Raw genomic sequence first — 12,908 nt, forward strand, 5'->3', positions numbered from 1 at the left:
GACCCAGGGCTGCTAGAAAAAAAGAAGCCCTTGAGTTTTCAAACAACAAATGAGTGTTTAATTTGGCAAGTGTTCAGTTTTAGGTGAGTGACCAAAAGGTTTTGGATGAGTGAACTTGGTCCACAGGCTCCGAGGTGGCCAGACAATGATGGAGGTGGCATCTTGATATAAGCTTCTACCTTAATAGTCTCATTTCCTCAAGTGTGATTCCCTACAGGCTCTCTTCAGCCCCAAACTGTCACCTTTCTAATCCAAGGACGTCCCAAACGCCCATCAGCAGAGGTAAGGTTTTGGCCAGGCAGCAGCTCTGGCTGGTCCTAAGCCATTCCTGTCTCTCACCTCGTTCTGCAGACTGGCCTCCCGATGGGGAGTGAGCTTGGGTCAAAGAACAGAATTTTTCCTGTGTGAAGACCTGAATCTAGATGCTAGGAGACTAGAGAGTAGTAGTTACGGGTCAGGTTTGAAATCAGACCAACTCAACTAGATCACTGTGGTCTCTGTCACACACAAAAAATGTGGGCCATTATTTTTTTTATGTCCACATCCATGGCATATGGAGGTTCCCAGTCAAGGGATCAAATTGGAGCCACAGCTGCAACCTACACAGTAGCTGTGGCAACACCAGATCCTCTAACCCACTGCATCAGGCAAAGGATGGAACCCTTGCCTCCACAGTGACCTGAACTGCTGCAGTCAGATTCATGCTCACTGCCCCAACAGCAGGAACTTGGGCTATCATTATTAATCACTCAGGGAATGTGATTATTGAGCACTTCTGGTTGTTGCCCTATTTCAGATCAACAGAAAAAAATGTACCGAAAGCTTCTTTCAAACCACCCAGGAGGTCACGGTTTACCTAGATGCTCATTCATGATTTCTCCTGCGGCAAACACCCTCTCCAATGATGCGATTAGAATGAACAGAAAAATAATTGTGCCAACATCCCTGACACCAGCCAGGGGTCAGAAGTCACTGTCACTCATAGCACACATCACAGACTCTGAGGTGTTGGCACAGGACGCTGGGCAAGTTGGATCCAATTCCTCCACCAAAATGAAGGACAGAAATGTGATGTCTGAGCCCCAGCGCCACATATAAGAGGACACAATTCTTCAGTGAAGAGAGTGGGGGCATTAGCAGTTCACTGTGAGAGCTCATGGAATTGCTCAAGGCTGGGACAATGATTCCCTGGCTGGCCAACCACTGCCCAGGGCAGACAGGGGCAGCTGGTCCTGTTACCAGTCTGTATTTACCATCCTCCTTTTGCCACTTGAGGACCAGGGGACAAGTCCCAGCAACGTAAGGATATGGGAGAGGGGACAGGCCTGAGACATGACCAGGTTCAGGATGCAAACCGCCCTTTCCCTCCCTAGACCCAGGCCCCTGCTGCAGATTGCTGTAGCCGTCTTCTCAAAACACTTACTTTGAACAGCCGTCTAACCACCCCATCGAGCACATCCCACTTCGTCTTGCCACTAACGCCAATGCAGCCAATGAGAAAGAGGTGTGGTCTGGAATCCTAAGAGTAAGGAAATGTACGCAGGTGAAAAATGGGTGGACCTTTTCTGACTCAGGTTAGCAGAAGACTCAGATGGTCTTAGAACTCCACCTTTAGAAAGGGGACTAAAAGTCCAATTTGTTTTAACACCAGATGTAACTTGGACTGAATGCAATAAGTCTGAAACACTTTCCTCCTCTACTGCAAAAATAGCAACCTGTAGGTCAGGAAGAGAGGATCCCTTCTCTTTCTAGAAACTTCTAGCGAGTGCGCGCCTCATATGGTGCACAGATCATACCTCCCTTGCATAGAATGTTCTCCCCTCTCCTTTCTGCCATGTTTCCCCTTCTAAATCTTGCTTACCAACTCACCTCTTCCAGGAAGCCTTCAGTGATTAACCCACCAGGCTCAGGGCTCACATTCACCAGTTCTGTACACAACTTATATGGAGATATATTAGTCCATATTGGTTTATTTTTAGGTATTTGTGTTATTTGTCTATCAAGTTTGTGTCCTTGCCAGATCTTAAATTCCTTCGGTAAAGAATATATTTCTATTTTTTTCTTTTCTTCTTTTTTGGTTCTTAATAGTATTGATTTCTTGTACATGTTCAATTCAGAAGACTAGTAAAACTCTGGGACGTTCACAAAAAAAATAATCTTTTTCTACTTCTTTTGCAATTCTGCCCATAGGGCTCTGCCTAGTGGGGGCTAAATGATCACACTAATGAAAGGACACTAATAGAACATTCCATTCTGTTTGGTTTTAAAATATTGGACATGCTCATATGAATACAGAATTGGGAGTGGTGGGAGGTGGGGAAGGGGTGCATTTGGCAGTTAAGCAAATTTAGCAGAGAAAAGAGCACCAGTCTTGCAGCAAGATGATCTGGCCCCACTACCTGCCCTGGGAACTTAGGTGTGACGCCTGGGTCTTGGATGTCTGAATTGTAAAATGGAGATAAAAACATTTGGGCCACCAACCTCGTCTGGATGCTGTGACCCAGAACAACAGAGGTTTTGAAAGTGACTCAAACGTTAGTGAAACGTAAAATCTGTATTGATGATTATTAGAATAAAATGCATTCCTAGGTATCATTTGCATTTATTTATTTATTTATTGTCTTTTTAGAGCCGCTCTAGCGGCATATGGAAGTTCCCAGGCTAGGGATTGAATCAGAGCTGCAGCTGCTGACCTATGCCACAGTCACAGCAACACAGGATCTGAGCAGTGTCTGCGACCTATACTATAGTTCACGGCAACGCCGGATCCTTCACCCACTGAGTGAGGCCAGGGATCTGGAATCTGTGTCTTCATGGATACCAGTTGGTTCATTTCCACTGAGCCACACAGGAACTCCACACTTGCATTTATTAACAGAATAGCATAAGAATGGATTTCCCCCTTGATAGTCTATTCCTCTACTAGCTAAGCTCTGAAAATGGTGCTGTTAATTGGCTCTTTCTAAACTAGATGATGCTCAAACCCTTGGCAGCTCCAAAATCCTGGGGCTACCCTCTTCAGTGAGACTAGACAGCCAGCCACAAAGCAGAAGCCCCTGGGAGAGAAGTCTGGGTGCAGATGCTTTGTGTGGATGGGCACTGCAATCTCCCACGCTCTCAGAGCCTGCAGTAGCCTGCTGGCTAAAACACTAAGAGATATCAAGCCAACAAAAAACTCAAGGGGACTTACATGAACGGATCCATGAGGTCTTTCCCCACTCATCTGAGAGAGGGTCATGCACAGGATCATTTGGATTTGATTCATGGCTAAAAATCAACTTTGACTGTCAACTTCTACCCCCACCCTAAAACAGTGTCCGATGTGGGTACCACCTCTAGACTGTGGAAGAGAACAGAAACTACCCAGAAAGCTCAGATTCCCCAGGCTTGGCAAGTCAGGACGCCCCCTACCATCTTCGCTTCTAGCCACCTGGGTGCTCCCCGTCTTGGCCGCCTCTGTCTCCCAGTGTCTACCTGCGCAGAAGCCTCTGACGAATGGATAAAACTGGTGCTCTTGGTCGGCTGAATTTGGTCAGCTTATTTCTGTACCTTCTGTGCGAAATGTGCTTAGCTGCCTTTGAAGTGCTTTGGGCATGATTTCAATTCAGAAAAGCCGTTTCCGACTGATGTTAGTATTTAGTTACATGAAAGTGCAATGCGGACCGTTTTTAGGACTCTTTATAGACATGAGAGAGCGGGAAGGGCAGCTTGCTCACTTTCAGAGCGTCGAAATGCAGCTGGGGATTGGGGTTAGTTAGGCAAAGTGTTCGTGCTATTTCCAAGTCAGCTCAGGCTCTGCGGTGGCGAGGTGTGACGATGAGGTTGCTAAGCTAGGAGTTCTACCTGGGAAAAGGACAGGCCGGGCGGGACAAGGGATCCAACTAACCTCCTTCCACTTCATTTCCTCCTGAAAGCTGACAACTATCTTAACATGCCTGCCTCCTTCCTTCCGAGCCGAGCATTCACCAGTGTCATCCAGCAACATGTCTGCGAATGGAAAACATCAACAGCCTTAGGCACATGGGGACAGCGAAGCCGGCTTCCTGACACCCCCGCTGCTTGTCGGCACAGCAGCGGGACAAACCAGGTGTCGGGGTGCAGGGTGGGGGCGGGGGAAGGGGAGAGGGCAGAATGGAGAATGCAACCACAGAAACCAACAGTGGACCAACCACGGAGCCAGCAGGCCGACGATGTACCCTGCCAAATGCAAGTGCGAGGGACTCAACCGAAACGATGGCAACAGCAGCATCATGGAGAAAAAAATCAAAGCGTCAGCCTCGATAACGCTTACAAAGAAAACCTAGATCATGTGGGCTAATTATCACGCCAGCCTGGAATCCAGCCCCAAGGCAGGAAGGTCATAAACCAAGCGGTGGCCCCGAGTGGGATCGGCTACCATGGGGGGTTGTACGCAGCATACAGCTTGCAGGTCAGCCTCTTAAAATGGATCGAACAGAACTCAGCATGGTGGGTGAGGGGATCCAAGCTCACAGCCTAGAGAATTTGGGGTGCTGGAGCAAAGCATGACAGCAGTCTAACGGCTGGGCTCATGTTGGTAGCAGACGCACACCCAGACACACACACCCTAAGTGCACACGCGCCTGCTGCCTCCCCATCTGGTCTGCTGATCTGCTCATCTCAGGGCTCTTGCTTAGAAACCAGAGTGCCACCTGCAGGCCCCGTGATGCCACTCACCCAGGCTGCTGGACTCAGCGAGGTTCAGGCTGTGCTGGGACAACCCCATGGACTGCCTCGGGGAGGCAGAGAGGGACACCTGTGAGGGCGCCCGGCTGCAGCCGCTGCCTTGAGACTCCGACTTCAGCCGGTCATTCTCAGCTTTCAGCTTCTCTATTTCACTCTACAAAGGGTAAGAGAGAAACCCATTTACTAGGCGGATAGAATGCCAGCAAGCCTCTTCTGGAGGAGGGATGTGAAAGTTCCCTGCAGCGTTCCAGCCAAGGCAGAGTAAGTTACACCATCAGAGGGACTCAACAGTGGTCACAGCCTCTGCTGTGTACATAAGACCTCTCTGGCAGGGGAGGGTGTGAGATCTGGCCTTTGACAGAACCTTAGAAATGTCTCCGAGTCTGCATGGTAAGTGGAAAAAGTTTTATCTATGAAGTTTGAGAAATTCTGGGCTTCTCAAACCAGACCTTTACAGCAGGACTTCTCAGAGCCTTCAATGAGGTGGTATGCATTGTGAAGCTGAGAGGGGCACACAGTGTGCAGCATTTCCAAATGCTGGTCAAGGAGCTTTTCTTGCACAGAGCCTCTTGTGTTCCCTTCTTTCCCTAGACTTTTCCTGAGGTCTAAATGGGACCTAGAGGTCCCATTTAGTAGACCTCACAAGGGGTCTTTTACACAATGAATGTTCATGAAGAAGCTACTCTATGGTAAGCATTGGAGCTACATCCTGAGAAAGGACTGCAAAATAGAACAGTCAGAAAGACTCAAATGCCTTTCATCTGTGTCAGAAGGTGAGAGGGGCCGTAAGAACAAATCTATCAGGTTTCAGAGGAGGGCCCTACACTAACTCTTCTATCTGCAGGATTTGGAAAAGTTTTGCTGAGGAAGAGGCATCAGGCTGAGCCTTGAGGGAAGGGTCCAATTTGGATGTGCAGAAGGCCATCCCGGTGGAGGGAATAAATGAAACAAATTCCTGGGGCAGGCAAAAGGAGCAGACAGTGGCTCCCTCAAGCTGGTGAGTGGATTTGGAGGTGGGTGGGGTTTTAAGAGGAAAATGGATCCTGCCAGGTAGCGGGGACAGTGCTGCATAAATGAGGCAGTGGCAGAGCCCCTGGGTCTTACAAAAAGAAGGGGCTTGGTTACTCTTACACTTTCAAAGACTGCTTTCAGCACCATGTGGGAAGGCGTGTAAAGAGAGAGGGCTAGGAAAGCAGACTGCTGCCAGGTTCGGCTGCAGCCCTAGAGCGAGGCAGGAGCAGCCCCTCCCCAGCAGCCTGGGGCTCAGCCCGTGTTCTCACCTGCATCCTGTTCATGGCCTCGCGGAGCTGGTCGAGCTGGTGTGCAGAGCTGAGGGCTTCTAGGCGGATGTCGGTCAGCTTCATCTCCTTGTCTCTCAGCTCGTTTCGGAGCTGCATGACCGTCTCGGCTTCGCTGTCCATGCACTCCGAGATGCTAGAAAAGGGGGAATGTTATTGACCAAGATGGCTCCATGTCCATCATTAGGTTTGTTCAGGAATGACCCTGTAGCCACAGCTGCCCAGTGCTTCCTGGAGGGGACAATATCCAAAGCACCTGAAATGGGAAGGTTCCCGTCGAGGCTCAGCGGTAACAAACCCGACGAGTATCCATGAGGATGGCGGATGGATCCCTAACCTCGCTCAGTGGGTTAAGGAGTCAGTGTTGCCATGAGCTGTGGTGTAGGTCACGGATGCAGTTCGGATCCTGCATCGCTGTGGCTGTGGCGTAAGCTGGCAGCTGTAGCTCTGATTCAACCCCTAGCCTGGGAACTTCCATATGCCACACATGTGGCCTTAAAAAACCAAACCAAGTCGAAACAAAAAATTCCAAAGCACCCGATATGCACAGACTTGATTGCTTCAGTAGATTCTCTGCAGAGCCCTGGCCATCAGAACAGCTTCAGCACGCCTTTTAGCCAAATTCCAGTGATCAATGGATCAACAGAAGCCACTGAAAAGGGAATACTAACCTTGGGGGTTTGAAATGCCCCATGATGTATAACATAGCTGGGCGCCTATAATGATACTACACGGTCCTTGAGATCTGAACCCAGAGAAATGAGGTCAACTGTCTGTTTTAAAGATTAGACACTCCAGGGTCAGACAGATGGGGGTGATCTTTATTTGCCAAAAGATACAGGTAGAAGGAAGAAGCTAGCGTGCTTCTGATCACATGCTAAAACCCATTCCCCTAATAGCATCTCGAGAGAGCAACCTTCATTCTCCCACCCCCACACTGCTTAAGCAGCCCGTGCCAAGGAAGAGAAACATCTCAGGTAGGGAGACAGCAGAGAGGATGAGGCGACATGAAAGCCAACATTTGTCTGAAAATGTGCCACAGCGTGGCGAGCTGTCCTCCTTCCCCAGGTGGACGCCAGATCAGGGGGCCGTGAGGTCCTGTGAAAGCCTCTGTTTTAAGATGTGGTCCTTCCAAGCTGGGCTCCTTATTTTATTAGTTAGGTTTGCCCTTCAGATAACCTGACAAGTCAGCACAAGGTGGAGGATCGCAAACATCATGCTGAAGGTTAGAAAACGGAACGATATAAAAGACAGTTCAACCAGAAGATCCTGTTGATTTCAAAGACTATAGGAGCTAGGTGTAGAACGATCCAGAAGAGAAAGCTTTGACATTTCTTGAACTGAAAACTGAAAATAAAAAAAAAAACAAGAAAACAAAAAAACAACTCAAGTTCATAAAGTTACAAAGCTCAGGCAAATTATCTCTGAGACACAGTGAGCACGTGGTCGCTGCAGAAATAATCATGTGAGCCTTTCCAAGACCCAAGTACTGGATTTGAGGCCAAACCAAACCTGACCTGGGAAACGGGTAGAGGGTGTGGAAGTGTTAACTGCCAAAGGAAAACCATGATAACTGTTAAAAGAGATGTAATTGTATGGGGAGGAGGGTGGCCAGAAAGAACTAGAAGAAAAATTTAACACCTGAACAGCCAAATCTTTTTGGTGGCTCTTTTCTTGACCTGAGGCTGAATTGTTTTGAGAGATACAAAACCACCTTTTATTTTTTAAAAGTTGTCAGCAGCCAAGGAAACTTCTTCACATCAAAATCTGAAACCTCCAACGGACCCCTGAAAATCTACCTATTCCCATTTCATACCTATGAGAAACGGAGGCCAACAGATTCAGGACTAAAAGGGCTAGGGAGACAGTGATGTCTTTAGAAACTAGATCATCCTCGGCCGTCTTCCACTCACCCTCTCTTCTCCCAGCTCTCTGTGCTTTGAATAGCCTGTGGTTTGTAGGGTTTAACTATACAGTCATGCTTCTTTTGGTTTAGGAGGTTTACAGGGAGAGCTTGTAAAAACTGGTTCTTTCTTGAGAGAGGAGTTTGGTTTCCAGGTTTAAATGGAGTGTAAAGTCTGAACAAAATTCCCATTGTGACACTCTGGATGAAGCCAAAACCATGCCCTGTGCAGATCTCGAAGATTCCAGTTCACTGCCGAGAACAATCAGCTTTGGTTCCCACTGTCCGTTACATGGCAAGGCATTCTGCTCTAGTTTTTCACATGGTCTGGGCTTTTTCCCCAGAAAACTTTCTCAGCAAGAAAGACCACAGTTCCCTGGTACGTGCTTTGTGGAATTTATCACACGGGTTACTTTGCAATGCTTGGTCAACTGATGACTTTACAAAGGGAAGGAAACTAAAAGGAAGAAAGTCTGACAGGAGTCACTGCACCAAGAGTCCAAGGTGCCCTGCACGCCACCAGCCAGTTCCCAGAAACACACACCTGCTGAGCTGCACAGGAAGGGTATCCTACAGCATAGAGATGATGCTGAGAACAAGCCCCAACTAAGAGTTGGTCTCTATGCCTAATGCCCAGGACAGAGCCTTCTCTCCTAGATCCTACCTGCATTAGACTTTAGCTGTGTCACCGAGGCTGGTTGCTCGTGACAGGTCTCTCCCTGCATGGTTCTTCCAGGACCAGGGTTTTTCTCAGCCTCATCTGTAATGTCTGATCACACTGATTACCACATAATGGGTGCTTTGCAAATGCTTACTGAATATGTGGACCACTGGAGTATATTATTTAACGTATTACGTGCACACTAACTCTAGGAAAAGGTACTACGATTATCTCCATTTTAAAAATGGGGAGGCTGAGGCATAAAGAGCTAGACCATGCCCGTGAACTACATCCAGCAGGCACTCAACACCTGCTTGTCCCCTGATGTTAAGTTTTTCCTCCTCAGGGCCTAACACTTGATTCCAGCAGATTCCCGCCGCCTTGCCCAGGAGGCAGGGCTGGGGGCTTTCCTAAGTTTACACACCGAAGTGTGGGAAACACTGCCTTCCCACACACCCATTCCTTCTACCCACAGGGTAGGAACTTTCTAGGTCCTGAACTCCTCTGCCTGTGGGTTCTTCTCTGAACTCCCTCTCATGTTTAGATCTGCACATTCTTACAAACCTTTCAAGGCTGGAAAGAAGCATTTGCTCTCTGCCCACCCTTTGGAAAACGAGACTGAGAACAAACATCTCCAGTGTGCATGGATTGCTGTGGAATGTCAGGAAGGGGCTGCGGAGCCAAGAGCAGCCCCACCCAATCCCCACGGGGACAGTGGTTTGGAGGGTGTGCTCCGTCTATGGGCTCTGGGAGTCCCTCCCACAGGCTGACAGCACCCCTGCCGCCCTCCCCTCATCACACTATCAGGCAGCTTTTTTTTTTGGCTCAGTTACAACTCCCACCTCCAAATGGTTTCTTCTCTCTGCTCCTGGGTTTCTACCCACCTCGCTGGCTGCTCTACATTCTCTTTCTGGACCTCAAAGATCAGAGAGCCCCGGAGCTCAGTCCTTGCCCCTCTGCCTCTTCTGCATCTCCCTCCAAACCCTACGGCGAATGCCTCCAGTTTTCAGCATTCAGGATCACATCTCTCAAATCTCTACCTCCAGGGACACCAGACTTGCTGGCATCACCACGGGGGTATCTTCTGGGTAACACACAGTCCAAGCAGAGCTCCTGATTGCCCACTGTCTCCGTGTGCATCTCCCACCCACCCAGAAACAACACCGCCACATACTCACGTTGCAAATCTAGGAATAGTCAAGGATACTTCTCTTTCCCTCACACACCACATCGCCATGTGCTACCAACTTTCCTTCCAGAATAAATCCTCAATCCATCTAGGATGCACCACTAGCATCGCTCACTCACTCCGCTTAATATTTGAATGCCTGCAAAACCAACCTACCTCCATGGAGATTCGACTGCAGACTTGGGGGGAGGGGTTTTGGGCAAAGAAAAAATAATCAAGGAAAAGCTACATGACAGGTGGTATTTACCAAGGGGTTAGAATAAAACAGGGGAAGGGGGCTGTTGGGAGTGCTGACTGGTGGTGGGTGTCGTTTTATGCAAGGTGCCTGGGCCAGGCCTTACTAACAGGGTAACACTGAGCAGAGACCCGAAGGAAGTGGTTCTCTGGGCAGGGGTATACCAGGCAGAGGGCAAAGGCCTAGAGATGGAGAGTCAAGTTCAAAGAACGGTCTAGCGGGGGGTGGGGGGGGTGGGGGGGTGCTATCAGCTTCTTCCTTCGTCTCCCTCCTCCACTCCCATTCTGATATATCCCTTATCCTTATCCACCGAACACAGACTCATCTTCATGAAATGCTAATTCAGATGATCTCGCATAACTCGCCAGTGTCTGCCCGTCACATAGGAAACCGGAGACAAGTTCACTTTGGCTTCAAAGCCTCACATGTTCTAAGCCCTGCCTCCGAGTGGCCTTCTTTCCCACCACCTTCTCGTGCCCACCACGCGCCAGCCATACTGGGAAGCCCCCCTTACACACACCAGGCCTGTTTCCGGGTTCCCTGCGCTATGTGCGGGAGGCTGCCCTGCTCACTGGGAGGCTATGGGGCAGAGGTGGCTCTGTCTCCTTCCCGGGCACACTGAATGCACTTCTTCCCTCCAAGGTCCTAAGCCCTGCTTGGCAGGCAGGACAAAGAGGTGATGTGAGTCTCTCCCAGGCCTGGTCCATAACACCCTATTACCAGGGTGCTCCCCGAGAGAAGAGGCGCTGCTAATCTAAGTAAGATGGAGGCCCTGACGTGGCCATGTGTCACTGGTGGGTGGGACCCTCTGCTCTGTCTCCTCACGTCCACTTCCTGTCTTCCATGTGGTCCGTGCAGGTGATGTGTTACAAAGACCTGGCCCTCCCTCTCACCTGCATTGCCTGCACCATCTGGTGAGCTGGCCTTGGGACACTACTTCAGGGGGCTCTCTCTGCTGGCAAGCTGGCTGGGTGGACTTGGGGGTGGCCCCACAGAGCCAGCTGCTTGAGACAGGAAGGAGGTAGCCTTGTAGCAATGTAGATGTCATTCACCCATTTTCACCAGGGAGGAAACTGAGGTGTCACACCCCCGCCCCCCATATGCCCCTACCCAAACCCAATTCTTGGCTGTTCTGAGCCTTGTCACAGCCCCTCTTCCCCCTGGCACTGTCTCATCTCATGGGAACTGCCCTTGCAGACCATTTGAGCTCCAGTTTTTCTTCCCCTCTCGCCTGGTTCTACCAAGGTCTCTGGAGGAATTCAGCCCTGTGGGGTCAGGGCCATCTTCCTCACTGCTGCAGGGGGCTGGCTGTGCTGTCTTTCAAGCTGACACCTGGGTCCCTGACTCTCTGTCTCAAGCCTCCAGAGTCTGGGCCTTCCGTTTTTAGGTGGGGCACAGGACTGTTTCCCTATGTCCCTGATGGAACAGAGATGAGCGGGTGCTCAGTGGGAACCACGGGAGGTTGGCTGGGCAAGAACAGACGACTCTTCCCTTCTATGTAATCGGGTGCCAAGGGGAACAGCACCTAAGTGGATGCCAAGTGAGCAATCACCTGTCTTATTCAACCAGCTCTTGCTCCTGAAGAGCCCTGTACAAACTGACTCATTTACAACTGACTAGGAGAGTTCACGGTTATGAGTCACCTTATGATACATAGAGCCCTCCGGTCATGAGAATTGTCACTCAGTCTCTCTGCTTTTTTAAACTTCCAGCCTCAAAGTGCTGATGTCAGGCAAAGAATCAACACTAAATTTTTCTTTTGGCTGCCCTGAGGAAGTTTCCAGGCCAGGGATCGAACCCATGCCACAGCAGTGACAATGCTGGATCCTTAACCCCCTGCACTACGAGGGAACTCCAACATTAAATTTTGATGGAAGAAAAGCGTAATGTCTCTAAACCCTGTTACCCAAATGAACCCAAATTTCAACCCAAATGCCACACTTCTACTGTCATCTCCCTGAGACAGCCTGATGGTTGTATAGCTTTTCACATCCACTTATCTTATGGCAGGATAAGCAGACAACCATTACTGCAGTTTGACAAAGAAATGGAAACAAAGAGAAGTGAAGCTGCTTGCCAAGCCCAGCCAGCGAATTATCCATGTGGACGTCAGCAGAACAAAAGCTCCCGTTTCCTTTCTCCTTCAACCTCCCCAATCCTGAGACGCTGAAAGAACATCCACAGTTTTAGGGATGCAAGATGCAAAGGACCCCAAGGAGCAGATATAACCTAACAGGACTTCTAGCTGATCCTATTTGCGAGGGTTCCCAGGGGCCAAAGATGTCGCCTGAGAGGAGGGACCCCAGCAGACAGACTCACAGAGAACTGGAGTGAGAGTTCCTCAGCAGGGGTGTGGAGCCCGTGGAACCGTTGTGGGGCAGCTTTGGCGAGGAGGGCAGAGAAGAATCCGTCATCTCTTCAATGTCTGAATGAGAGGAGGCCGACTTGGGGGACTTCTTCTTCCCAAAGGCTTGCTTGAAGGAGCTGCGTAACTGAACACACAAGACCGTCAGCCTGGCTGGGGTGGCCGCCCACCCTCAGGGTCTTGGAAGCCTGGAGACATGCAGACCAAAGAGCAAATGACTTCTTCCAGGTTCTCCCCCGACCCCCACCCTTCCCCCACCCGCAACGAAAAAGGGTCCCAACAGCTCTCTCGCATCAGTGAGAATTAAGGGAAGAAGAGTTATCTGGTGTTGACAGCTCAGGGGGGGACTGGACCTGTGGGTAACATTCCATGCCTACTCTTGGGTCAAGACTAGATGCCAACAGCAAGACAGAGCCTGGCTCAGCAGACGGATGTCGGGAGCAGGGGGTTAACAGCAACAAAGCACGGTGCTCAGACACGGTGACGGATGCGGATGAGGTTAGTCATATCAATGGATGGGTTAGCTTGGTATCTGATATTAACGTTGGTCTTG

At 49.8% G+C, this 12,908-nt stretch overlaps 1 protein-coding gene across 16 annotated transcripts in view; it reads right to left on the reverse strand.

Annotated features, from left to right (window-relative positions):
• Positions 1 to 12,908, reverse strand: part of NAV2 (neuron navigator 2) — an 819,601-nt gene that overhangs the window by 25,976 nt on the left and 780,717 nt on the right. For all 16 annotated transcript variants that reach the window (XM_021085311.1, XM_021085309.1, XM_021085312.1 and 13 more), the window contains 5 exons: positions 12,310 to 12,482; positions 5,985 to 6,138; positions 4,696 to 4,858; positions 3,887 to 3,987; positions 1,424 to 1,519 (listed from right to left, as the gene is read on the reverse strand). In XM_021085311.1, the coding sequence (XP_020940970.1) occupies positions 1,424 to 1,519; positions 3,887 to 3,987; positions 4,696 to 4,858; positions 5,985 to 6,138; positions 12,310 to 12,482 (687 nt within the window). The remainder of the gene's footprint in view (positions 1 to 1,423; positions 1,520 to 3,886; positions 3,988 to 4,695; positions 4,859 to 5,984; positions 6,139 to 12,309; positions 12,483 to 12,908) is intronic.

This window comes from Sus scrofa, chromosome 2, assembly GCF_000003025.6.
Source record: "Sus scrofa isolate TJ Tabasco breed Duroc chromosome 2, Sscrofa11.1, whole genome shotgun sequence".
NCBI classification, from domain to species: domain Eukaryota; kingdom Metazoa; phylum Chordata; class Mammalia; order Artiodactyla; family Suidae; genus Sus; species Sus scrofa.